The sequence below is a fragment of the Labeo rohita genome, chromosome 22 (assembly GCF_022985175.1).
Source record: "Labeo rohita strain BAU-BD-2019 chromosome 22, IGBB_LRoh.1.0, whole genome shotgun sequence".
Classification (NCBI taxonomy): Eukaryota; Metazoa; Chordata; class Actinopteri; order Cypriniformes; family Cyprinidae; genus Labeo; species Labeo rohita.
The window spans coordinates 66242734-66255068 of record NC_066890.1 but is presented as its reverse complement, the minus strand read 5'-3'; the positions used below and the strand labels follow the sequence as shown (position 1 = coordinate 66255068).

General features: G+C 36.4%; 1 protein-coding gene across 3 annotated transcripts in view; it reads right to left on the bottom strand.

Moving 5' to 3' along the window:
- The window catches only part of anos1b (anosmin 1b), an 82231-nt gene extending 71151 nt beyond the window's left edge, over positions 1–11080 (bottom strand). For all 3 annotated transcript variants that reach the window (XM_051094170.1, XM_051094172.1, XM_051094171.1), the window contains exon 1: positions 10782–11080. In XM_051094170.1, coding sequence (XP_050950127.1) covers positions 10782–10955 — 174 coding nt within the window. In that variant the 5' untranslated portion in view covers positions 10956–11080. The remainder of the gene's footprint in view (positions 1–10781) is intronic.
- Between the last annotated feature and the right edge of the window lie 1255 nt (positions 11081–12335).

Genomic DNA, 12335 nt, shown 5'->3' with positions numbered 1-12335 from the left:
TGTCGTACAATAATCAATCGGCGCAGCACAAACAAACAACACCTGGTTATTTTAGGCAATTTAGAAAACATTTGCTGAACGTGTCCCTGGGAAGCGGCTCATCTGGTCACACTAAGCTAGCTGTTATACCCCCTTAGCTGTTATAAAGTCACTTCATGGTGCTTATTGCTTTTATAAAATGTTAAATCCATATATGTAAAAGAGAGCAAATAAGTGTAATGATAGTAATAAAAACATTATTTTTCCACCAAACAACATAGTTCCTAAGAAACAGTTGAGGTTGCAAGAATGTTGTTGCCAAGCAACACACAAATGTAAACTAAGGTTTGTAGAGTGATTTACAACAGATTCGAACACGGATCAACCAATCAGAATCAAGGACCAAAACTATACCCCTACACAACTTTTTGCCTTTTACAAAGAAAAACTGGATTCAAAAAACAACAAATCTCATAAATTACATTTGAAATATTGTTAAAATTGTAATTGATATTGATTTACCTCTGAAAACTTTTTAATAAAATAGCAAAAAAATATGTTTAAAAGGAAGATGTAAGCAAAATCTTAATAGGTCAATATAACCCTTTTTGATAAATTATACCAAAACTTTCAGAAAATACAATATGAGAATTAACTGCACAGTTACTAGAAATGTGTAGCTTGGATTATTATACAAACAAAATTTGTTTTAAAAAGACACATTGTTTTCAAGATGTTTCCAGCTCTGACTCTTGAGACAACCAAAGTTTTGACTCTTCAAAAAGACCTTGTAAAAGTAATCCACAAGAGTGGTTCATTCAAGTCTTCTAAAGAGACATTTAGGCCTTTATACATACATAAACCCTGGTCAACGCACATACACATACACTGCTTTTAATACAGCAATAACACGCTGTTTTAACACGCTGTGATTACCTACGGCCAAATCACAGCCGTGCTGATATACAGCCATATCTCACGTCTACTTGTGTGATATTGCTCATTCATCATATAAATCATCATATCATTGATCAAATTTTCATTTTGTGGGTGACGAGCGACAATGACACTTAAGTCTGATTTGAGAGTGAATAAAGACATTTTCATACCTTAATGTGTTAATTTGGAGCTTGAAAGTTTTGAGTCCCATTGCCTTTCACATAATACAGACAAAACAGCTGAAACACTTAACACTCAATATTCTTCTACTGTGTTTTCACTGTCAAAAGCAAGTAATACAACTTGGAACGACATGAGGATATGAAAAAGATGACTTAATTGAAAATACAAAAAATACAAAAACAGTCAATTCAAAACATAAGGTATCATGTTATTATTTGAAGACTCATCAACTAGATCACTGGGGAAAAAATAAAAGCTCAGGAAGCATCCAAGCCACTTCCTGCATGTTGCTGTAATTATCTATCTACTATTTTTACACCGATAGTGTTTTTAATAATACTGTGCATCAGGTTAAAAATTGTTCTTTTAAAAGTGTTGTTTCAAGACATTATGTTCTTTTCAGTCTAGCTGTATGTAAGGAAGAACACGTCCTCTGCGTAACTGCATATGTGTGTGGACCTGCTATTCCCTGTGTTATGGGGACACTTTGTCAATATAGTAATGCCAGTAAATTTCGACCTTGTGGGGACATTTTTTGGTCCCTGTGAGGAAACAAGCTTTTAAATCACACAATTAAATATTTTGAAAATCTAAAAATGTTTTCTGTGATGAGTAGAGTTAGGGTGAGGGCATAGAAAATAAAGTTTGTATAGTATAAAAACCATAAATCATGGAAACCAGTGTGCGTGTGTGTCCCTTTCCACAATGCTGAACACTGTTGCTGCCCTGGACAGTAAGACAGTGTACTGGGGCAAATCCCATAAATTAGACCGCAATGTAATGCCAAAAATCACACCATATAACCAATGGCAAAATTAAATGAGGCCGCTTTTTAACGTTTGATCAGTTTTCATAATTCTTCTTAGGTCTCACTTTTGAACACTCAAATACTCACTCCCTAAAAGTATATTTGTAAATTGCGAAAAACACTGCTGCCAAGGCTGCCTTTTAGGTTATTACACAAATGTTGAGTACAGTCAAAAACATCAAGACATTACATTTATGCATTTGCCAGACACTTTTATCCTAAGGAACTTACATTGCCTTCAGGGTACACATTTTATCAATTCTTGCTTTCCTTGGTGTAGAGTTCTACCTTTTTATCTCTTCTTGCTTTTCCCCTCCCTTACCTTGGTGCTGCTAGTGCGCACTCTACAGTATGAGCTACAGAGCTGTAGACTGGTATTTCACTGAAAACCAATATTTCAAGGGGTGATGGCACATGGTACATATGTTACTTCAATGCTGGATAATAGTTTAGTAAACATATCTAGGTAATGGGACACCAGTTTGTATCCTATTTGCACATGCTACCTAAAATCAACCGCAACTTTAAAAGTATCAATCGTCAGCATTTAAACTTCCTCTCATTCATTCCTGCCATTCTTAGACAGCTCATTTTAGTTTTGATACCTTTCTTTCATGATCCCACCGCAGACCACCATCAAAGCCACCAGAGAATTACGCCACGTTGCTTCCATTTCAGTTCTTTTGGAAAACAACTATATGTTCCGTGCCATAAACCTATCTTTTTTCTACAAAGCGTAACATTGTTCAGGCGGCCCTCGGTGTCCCATAATAACATGATGTTCTTAGTCTTCACCACATGCCCCATGGTGACAAAGCGTGCCTACTGACCTGACGGCATTTCCCTGAACCGTCTTTACAGCCTCACCAGTTCTTGTCTGTTTTTTCTTTCAGCTCGCCTTTCCAGTATTGTTTCAAGTAAAGAGCTAAAGAGAAACAGATTAGCGCTGCGGTGCGGTGTGGCCTCTTCCTGTAAACAGCGTTTCAATAAAGTTTTTCTGCTGGATTTTTATAGTGTCTGTGACTAACCAGCTCTTATATTTTAACACAGATTACCAGAAGCTGTTGTGGTTTTGACCGTAACACATCACTATGTCCATAATAACTGAAATTAGTTATTTCACTGAAGCCATATAACAACACAAATGAGAAACACAAATGTAGAACTGCTCCTCTGCAATTAAAGAACATTTGCAGACTAGCAGATTTAGTGCAACCTCAAAATTTAGACTAGAGAGTGATCTTCACAATGTGATAACATTTTTTTTGTCACTGGCTTCTTGCTAGGCTGAGACAAATGAGCCCACCATGTTTCTATGACATTTTAATACAGAGATAAGATCTCAAAAATTCCTTATCAATGTTATGTCATGGTATTTTCTTCTAATCGCATTGGTATGAACTGGAAGGTTTTTACACCCTATCTACACCTGATGTGATCAAGGCAATGTAAGCACATCAAAAGAAAGCATTATAATCAGTGATGCTTGATGAAGGACAGAAAGCACAATCAGCTGAGTTTTCAACTAGACCTACAAATAGCAAGTTGCAATAATACGGAAGTTATGAAACCATGGATGACTGTTCAACATCTTTAAAGAAAGTGAAGAGTGTAATTTGGCTATATTCCAGATGAAAAAACAGGATTTAACAAGATGGACGATGTCGGCGGCAAAAGCCTCGTGGTTAGTGTGTTGACATACAACGCAACTGCGCTCAGGGTGACCCGAGTTCGAAACCTGTCTCGAGGTCCTTTGTAAACCTGCTTCCCGCTCTCCTCCCAGTGCTTTCCTGTCTCTCTCAACTGTCCTATCTATCCACCTTATTTTTCAATGCGGAAGTAAGCTGTTTTCTGGTAATGTGTTAGACGTCCGGTTCATAATCAAATAACAAGAAGAATATCGAAGTGCAGTAAACGATAAAACAGTTTGCACTACAAACCAGTGTGTTCATAATTAAGATAATACATTAAAATAATATGGCAAGACACACCAATTTGCAATATCAAGCAACAAAATGAACTTTTTGTGAAGCTAAAAATAGCTGGAAGTGGATGAGACTGGAAGCCAGACACAAAAAATTTACAAATGGCTGCACCCACTCTTATGGGAAAAATAAGGTGGATAAAATGCATTAAAAAATCCCATAAAAAAACAAGCTGGATTATATTGGCTTCAAAACATACAGTGTAAGAACAAATAGAATTCCTGTTTCATTCTGTGGGTGCAGGCCTAACCAGCACACCATTAATGTCGATGGCAAGGACATGATGGAAATATTTAGGACCATGTAACAAAATTTCAGTCAATATACCATTTTAAAAAGCTTGCTACCATTCAGATTTTTAGAGCATGGAGGCAAACTGGCAAATCGTAACTGAAGTGGGAGGAAAAACATATTTGCCCTAAGAAATAATGTAGACTTTTTGTCTACAGAAATTTGTGCATGTGATTTGTCTCTTCCAGCCAATATGTAAAAAATGGCAGACAGGCTAAATGAACATGCAAAATCATGCTCTGACAGTAGGTGGCGCTTAAAGCAGAAATACAGCAGATATTCCGGTTATTACAAAATTTCTGGTTCTAACTCACTTGTCACAAAGTAAGTCCTTATTTACTTTTACTATTTTTACTATTTACCATATCTAGGGGGTGATATGGCAAAAAAAAATCTCCGTATTTTTATAAAGTATATATCTCGCTATTTTCAACAAATATAGTGAAAGTAGGCAATGCTGCTCATTATGTGCAAAAAAGTCTAAAATCACATTACATTTTAACATTATAACATTACAATCAACAAACAAAAATAACACTTTTTAAAGCAGAAGTTAATTCTACCAAACTAAAAATAAAAGTAAATAAACACAAGACTTGTTTAAAATTCTACATTTATTGCCTAAAATTGGGAATTTGTACATATTTTATGGTGGCTAATTTGACCTCATACGATGTCACTCAAATTTGTATGCTTTTTGCTAAACTGCATGGGCATGTTTACGTTATGGGGGGCCCTAAGCAAATCTCTGGAAAGTGGCCCCACGAGCGGGAGAAGTTGTTTCTTCCTCTTCGGGAGAAATCACGATCGCGTTCCAATTAGTATGAATTTGCCACTAAACCTACCTGTTACTAGGGTCTAGACAAATCGTACAAAGGGTACAAAGTACAAGTGAGGTTGTACAAATTCATACGAATTAGTCACTGTGTAAAATACGTACGAATTGGTCGTAAGATAGCGTTGTTGTTGCGCTCCTATTCTACTGCACTATACGTGTTAACTATATCTTACATGTTATTTTAAAGCCCTTAATATAAAGCATGTCTCATGTTTAGGACAAACTGGATTATGCTCTTTCCCCGAAAGATATATCAATATATCATAAAAACTTGATATGCCACACAGCCCTAACATGTTTATCAAACAAAAATACAGAGAGATAAGAACAGATTCTGCATTCTTCCTCTGCTATTCCAACCCAATCTTATGGCAATTAGTAAATGGTACGTATTTTACGAGTTGCCCAATTCCTATGAATGACCTACCCCTAACCCTGCCCTACCCCCTCATACAAATGGGGTCGTACGAATTCGTACAAATTAGCCACCTTGTAAAATATGTACAAATACGTTGTGAGATAGTGTTGGTTATTCACTGTCGCCTAACATATAAACATCTGTTTGTGAGCGCACTCAGAGCAGGGTTGCCAGGTTTTCAAAACAAAACCCGCCAAATTCCCACTCAAAAGTAGCCCAAAACTAGCCCAGTCGAGTTTTGAGGGGGGTCCCTGTTAAAAATCACTTTCTGGGTGATAAAATACAGTTTTTATTTTTGTCAGGGTTCCTCTGGTAAATTTATATTTCAGGGGCTAAATGTGACATTATTGGGGTCCCTTCAACCCGTGGACATTAAAACAACCCGCAGCAACAGTGTTAAAGTAGCCTAATTCTGTGGGAAAACCGCGGACTTCGCAACACTGACCAACAAGTGCAAATGTTATTGGTTAGCCAGTTTTTTCTCAGCGTGATGGAAAAGAGATTATAACACGGCTCTGTAAAAAAAGTCTGTCACAGTGACTAAGTGCTTATATTTGTGTTGGTCTGAATAAACGCACTAACAGGCGTTCATTCAGATGAAAATGTTTATTAACAAATGATCTGGGCAAGCAGAAACATATAGATTAGAAAAACAAACGGTCCAAGAACTGATCCCTGCGGTACACCTTGTAAAGCAGCAGCTGAGTGAGATTTGTGTTTATTGACACTGAGATATGAGACAGTGATAGGTTGGCCACAGATGGTCAGTAAAACCAACTGAAGATTAGCAAGTGAGGAGTACAGAAGGCTGAATTTAAATCTGAGGAGAAGAGTGAGGACACCAGAGTTAGATGAAAGGAGAAGGTTTCTTACAATCTTTAAGAGGACATTTCTGCATTATGAAGGGGATGGGGGATGGAAAACCCCCCAAAAGCGACTAACAGCAGCAATCACCTTTTCTTTTATTTTGCTAGATAAGCTAGATTCAAAATGGAATAAAAAGTTACTCAAAACTGTATTGTTGAGACTTTTTAAATACTCAAAAGATCTGTTTGAGACCTGTTAGTCATTTGGGTAATTATATACACTGTAAAAAACAACAACAAAAAAACACAGTTCATTAAGTCAACTTAAAATAATTTGTTGCTCTACTGCCTAAAAATTTTAAGTTCAGTCAACTCAAATAAGTTTAGTCAACTTAAAATGTTAAGTTGTTATAAGTCATAACTTAGATATTTGAGATGACTAAACTAAAACTTTTTTGTGTTGACTACACTTAAAATTTGAAGGCAGCCAGGTAACAAATTATTTTAAGTTGACTCAACAAATTGTTGTTTTTTTTTTTTTTTTTTTACAGTATAATCATTGTCAATAAAAAAAAAAAAAAAATATATATATAAATCTGTCTATCTATCTATCTTTCATTTTTAATCATGAACCTACAGGACGACAAGCGCGTTTAAAAACAACAAAATATGCTAGGGCTAGGTAAAACAAACAAACAAACATCGATTTAAATAAATTGTCATTTTGATGAATCAATATCGATTCTTAAATCCCAATTGATCTTCTGGTCTATGCTGTTTTCAGCTGATGAATAAACAGTACACAGTGTGCCTTTCTTCCAAAAAATAGCAACAGGCTAGCCATTGTGTTACTTTTGATACGAAACAGTCTCAGATTTCAATTTCTGTTCATTTCATTAGGAAATTCAAGCAATAAATACCATTTTAGTGCTCTTTAATGTGGCATGACAGATTGTTGACAATTTGGTGTACTCGCCTGTGTGTAATCAAATGCATAGGAAAACATTTGTGACAGTGTCATTTTTGTTCTGGATCCCCTGCTCTGCTGCCAGACTGGAGCGCTCGCCACCAACTGGACAGGGGTGGGAATTACAGCTACAATTTACAATAGTCAATGACAGACAATTTTTGGTTAACGTGACCTGGCCTTCAGATTTTTCCATCACTGATAAAAAAATTCCATAAATTTTCTGTCATAGTCTGTCAAAATACCTGACAATTTTCGGTTTATTACAGAGAATAAAGATGACAGTCAAAAGTTGGTCTGTAAATGAGAGCACTTTCAAAAGCTGACTAAGAGATTGGATTCATACTTTGTGAGGAGAGTCATACATTCACTGTGGTAGGTTGAGATTATCTAGACTATTAATTTCCAAAACTCTGTCTTTTCACAAGTGTAGATCTGTGAGCGCTGGTATGCCAGCTTTCACGACATAAGACAGTTGAGTATGCATGTAGTGATTTATTTCTAACTCAAATTTGAGGCCTTCATGATGCCAAATTTGCCGAGCTCAATACTGGAATCTCAGCCCAATCATCCGAGCCTTACATGCCATGTAACTTTACTTACAAAAAGGGAAAACAATGTCCTGAAAAGAAAATCTCCAGCCTCTCGCTTTTAAGAGCCTTCTTATTTTCAATGGAAAAAATACAACATCAACTATTTGGTTACTCACATTCTTTAAAATATCTTCTTTTGTGTTCAACAAAAGAAAGAAACCCATACAGGCTTGGAACAAGATGAGGGAGAATAAATGATGACAGAATTTAAATGATCCCTCTAAGTTTATTCAAATGGCTGGAAATTTCACATGCAATTCAAATACATCTTACGCATAGGCTTAAATATTTTTGTCACCAGAATAATAATCACCCAAACCTTGACCTTATGGACTGGGAAACCTCCAGTGTCCGTGTGAACACCATTTTAAGGTCAGAAGAACAAAGGAGGAGTGTAATTCTACCTAAATGAAAAATTTGCCTACATTTGTTTGATGTCCGTCACTCTACACCTGTTATGTGCGATAACTTGCATTTTTACCGCAGTATAACCATTTGCGCTGACACTGGATATGCGTGCCATTAACACAACAAACACCATTGTCTGGAGACGTCGTAAATCGTACACCTGCAGTCAGAGCAGCTGCTGCAACAAAGGATGAGCGCGACAGAGAATGGCATAAATGATGACTTATCAAACATTCCTTTTCTTGAAGTGGTTCGTGTAAGCTGGAGCATGTAAGGACGCTGAGCCTGCTTTGGTTTTTGACTTTTAAAGGGCTGAGGAAAACTGGGAGGACACCTTCTTCGAAACCCCCAAGCTATGCTTTGAGCGGTAACACGAAACCTGCTCCATGTCCCGTCTTCCAAACAGAAATTATGGCTGGAATTCTGTTTAGAATAAAGAAACTCCCTGAGAAGAATTCAGTCTGCAGTGAGTCATCTCATCCTTATTTAATTACAGTGATTGTAGGAGTAATTTATGAGGCCGTTATAATATGCTTTTCAGAAGCCTTCGTACTAAAGCTTGCACAAGAATGTGTTAGTGAGTCCTTTACAAGGCAGTCCCTCGTGTTACTTCCCAGAGTTCCCACAATAAAAAAGCAACGGTTATCCAACACTCAATCATATATGAGTGTCAGTGGTCTCACTTTAAAACATGTTGCTATTTTATGGGTAATGAGCAGACCTACATGGCATCTGCACCCACAGAACTCTGTAAAAAGCACAGCCGAATAAAACAAATTGTCATTCACAGTGTTGTACGAATCCCCCTCCCACTCATTAATTCAATATTTTGACTAATTTAATCAGTGAATACTCTGCACTTTTTAACATATCTCAACATACTGAAAAAAATAACATCACTAATTCCACCTAAATACATTTAATTAAACTAAATACAAAACTAATTTTTAAGTGTTTAAAAAGCTCTTTAAGGTAATAATCGCAAGTTATCACTTTTAACACAAATAAAATATTAAGCAAAAGTAATATATTTTTAACGCTAAAATGCAAATGCAAAAAGGCCTCTGGCATCCAGATGAAATTTTGTGATGAAATCATAGATTTATAAAGTCAAATCAAGATTTACAGACAGGAACTGGAGGAGAAAATTAGATTAGAAGTAGATCAGAGAGAAAGTTTAATGTCTGGAACTACTAAAGCGGATAGATTTTCATAATGTGCCTCTAATTATGACTTAATTTTGGCTGGGTTGAGTTGCCACAAGCATAAGCTGATTTCAGTTCGAGAGATACACAGCAAACAGAACAGAATGACAGATATATAGGGGAGAGTCATGCTGCATGGTGGGCTGTCAGACCATATATGCTTTCATGATTCAAGCTCCAAATACCACACAATTAACTGCAATTGCACTGAAGCTGATCTCCAGTCAGTTAGGGGATAAACTCATGAAGAAAACAGGTGAAAACAGCCATTAAACACTTCACTCACACACAAAAAAGCAATGTGTTTCCCATCCACTAAACCAACTGCATATGCTCCCAAACATCCCAACTCAGCATCTGAAAGTAATGGGGTTGGGGCTAGTTGTCACATAGGGACTCAAAGGACCATATATTTAAATATATGGTTATCTATACTAATTTCACACACCCAATTCAAACACTTTTATTTGAACTGAGCTTTTCTGAAATATTCACACTTACTGAACTAAATTTACTTGAATAGTGACGCTATTGTCTTTTTAAAGCTGCTTTCCAGAAGTTGTATCAATCAGTAGGCCTATTGTTGTTGTTTTTTTTGTTTATTACTACGAAGATGTTTTAAAACAATATTGTTGTTATAGCATTTGTAATCACACACCATAAAAATAACGCTGGTATACAATTTACTGTTGACCAAAACAATTAATTAATATTTTTCTAAGATAGCTTTTACATGTTTGCACTTTCACTTAGTGTGTGATTGTAGCTTATTGTTTCAACCTTTAATAGTATTTATATATGTACATATATGTGTCCCTGGAGCACAAAGCCAGTCATAATGGTCAGTTTTTTTAAACTGAGTTTTATACATTTCCATTGATGTATGGTTTGTTAGGACAGGATAATATCTGGCCAAGATACAACTATTTGAAAAGCTGGAATCTGAAGGTGCAAAAAAATCAAAACATTCAGAAAATCACATTTACAGTTGTCCAAATTAAGTTCTTAGCAATGCATATTACTAATAAAAAAATAAGTTTTGATATATTTACAGTAGAAAAATCTTAATGGAACATGATTTGCTTTTTGGCATAAAAGACAAATCTGTAATTTTGACCCATACAATGTATGGTTGGCTACAAATATAACGTTACCCATGCTACTCATGACTGGTTTTGTGGTCCAGGGTCACATTTCCAACAGCTATTCTCAAATTAGTGTCAACAACCAGAAAGTTACCAATGCAACAACATACCCCCCCTCGAGTCAACAAAGCTCTTCTCAAAAGGTATTGTCTATACAAAGACCTGCATTCTACACTAAGCTTACAGACAGAAACATTCACTCTTGCTATCTCTTACCTGCAGGTGTTTGAATAACGCTGTGATCTGCGTGATGTGAAGCGTCAGACAGCGCGACACGCAGCGCGCACTTTCAATCTTCTCCAAGGTCTCCGCTTCTTCAGTCCTGCGCGCAACGCTTGCTTCAAAAACACAACAGAGCAGAAAGCAGCAGACCTTCCTCATAAGCATCATCTTCAGCGAGGATGTTCACGTAAATGTTCGTTGACGGTTGTGCGGTTGAATGTGCTGGATGCGCGTCAGGCTCGTGCTGAATGCAGTGTGTGAGCGCTCGGACACTCCCTCTCACGCAAACCTGTCATCTGAACTCGACTCATTCATAGTCTGAGAGGTTTGTATTTAGATGTATAAATGAGTTGAAACCATTTTTAGCGAAAACCTTTGACGCTTTATAGTCCACTGACTCATATCACTGACTACAGTAGATCAACATTGATTTTCCTTTCGAAAATTAACCATGTTTTTATTATAGTACAATTTTAGTAACCACGTTTTTTGGCGTATTGACTACCATTTGTATAACCACAGTTTTTATTAGAATACCATGGTTAAACTATGGTTAGTGTAGCAAAATCATAGTTAGATTGCGGTTACCATGGTTTAACTATAGTAACCATGTTTTTTTTTTTTTTTTTTTTTTTTTTTTCAATTTTCGCAAGGGTTATCTTAAGTGAAACGCAAAAGCCATGGATAAATTACTTTTGAAAAGTTATAAAAATAACATGGAAGTAAATGCCAGAATGAAATTATCTTTAATTGTGTTCCCACATTTATAATAACATAAGTATTGGATTGGAGAGATCTTCTGCATGAATCACGCAAGAGACAAATTTGATTTCTCAATCTTCCTTTAGTATTGTTAAATATTGAGTCATTGTTATAATTCTTTTGAGATGAACGTCTCAGAAACAGTGCGTGAACGTGACAATCATATTATCAACCAATTTCAAAGTACCAGGGCATTTTGAACATTTTGACGACCATAGATAGTATAACTTTGACCGCAAAACCTGTTCCCATACTGGATTCAGCCTCAGTATGTCCATTCACAAGGATGACATTTTTGTCATTGCAATACCAGCGCCATCTTCTGATAGAATAAAGTATAACTACTACATTAGAGAGTATAGAGCCAAAATACTCTTCTCAAGACCCAAATATCGACCTTCCTCTAAGTTTAGGTCTATCTCTAAACAAACACACATGAATCAACCCTGCTGAAAAAAACAGCTAAAACCAGCCTAAGCTGGTTGGCTGGTTTTAGCTGGTCAGCGGGCTGGTTTTAGAGGGGTTTTGGCCACTTCCAGGCTGGTCTTAGCTGGTCAGGCTGGAAGACCAGCTGGAACAACCAGCTAAAACCAGCTACTTCCATCTTATACCAGCTAAAACCAGCCTAGGTTGGTTTTAGCCATTTTTTATTGGCAGGGAAGGTCTTTATTTTCACATGAAAATTAAAGGAGAAGCTCACTTCCAGAACAAAAATGTACAGATACTTTACTCACCCCCTTATCATCCAAGATGTTTATGTCTTACTTTCTTCAGTTGTAAAGAAAT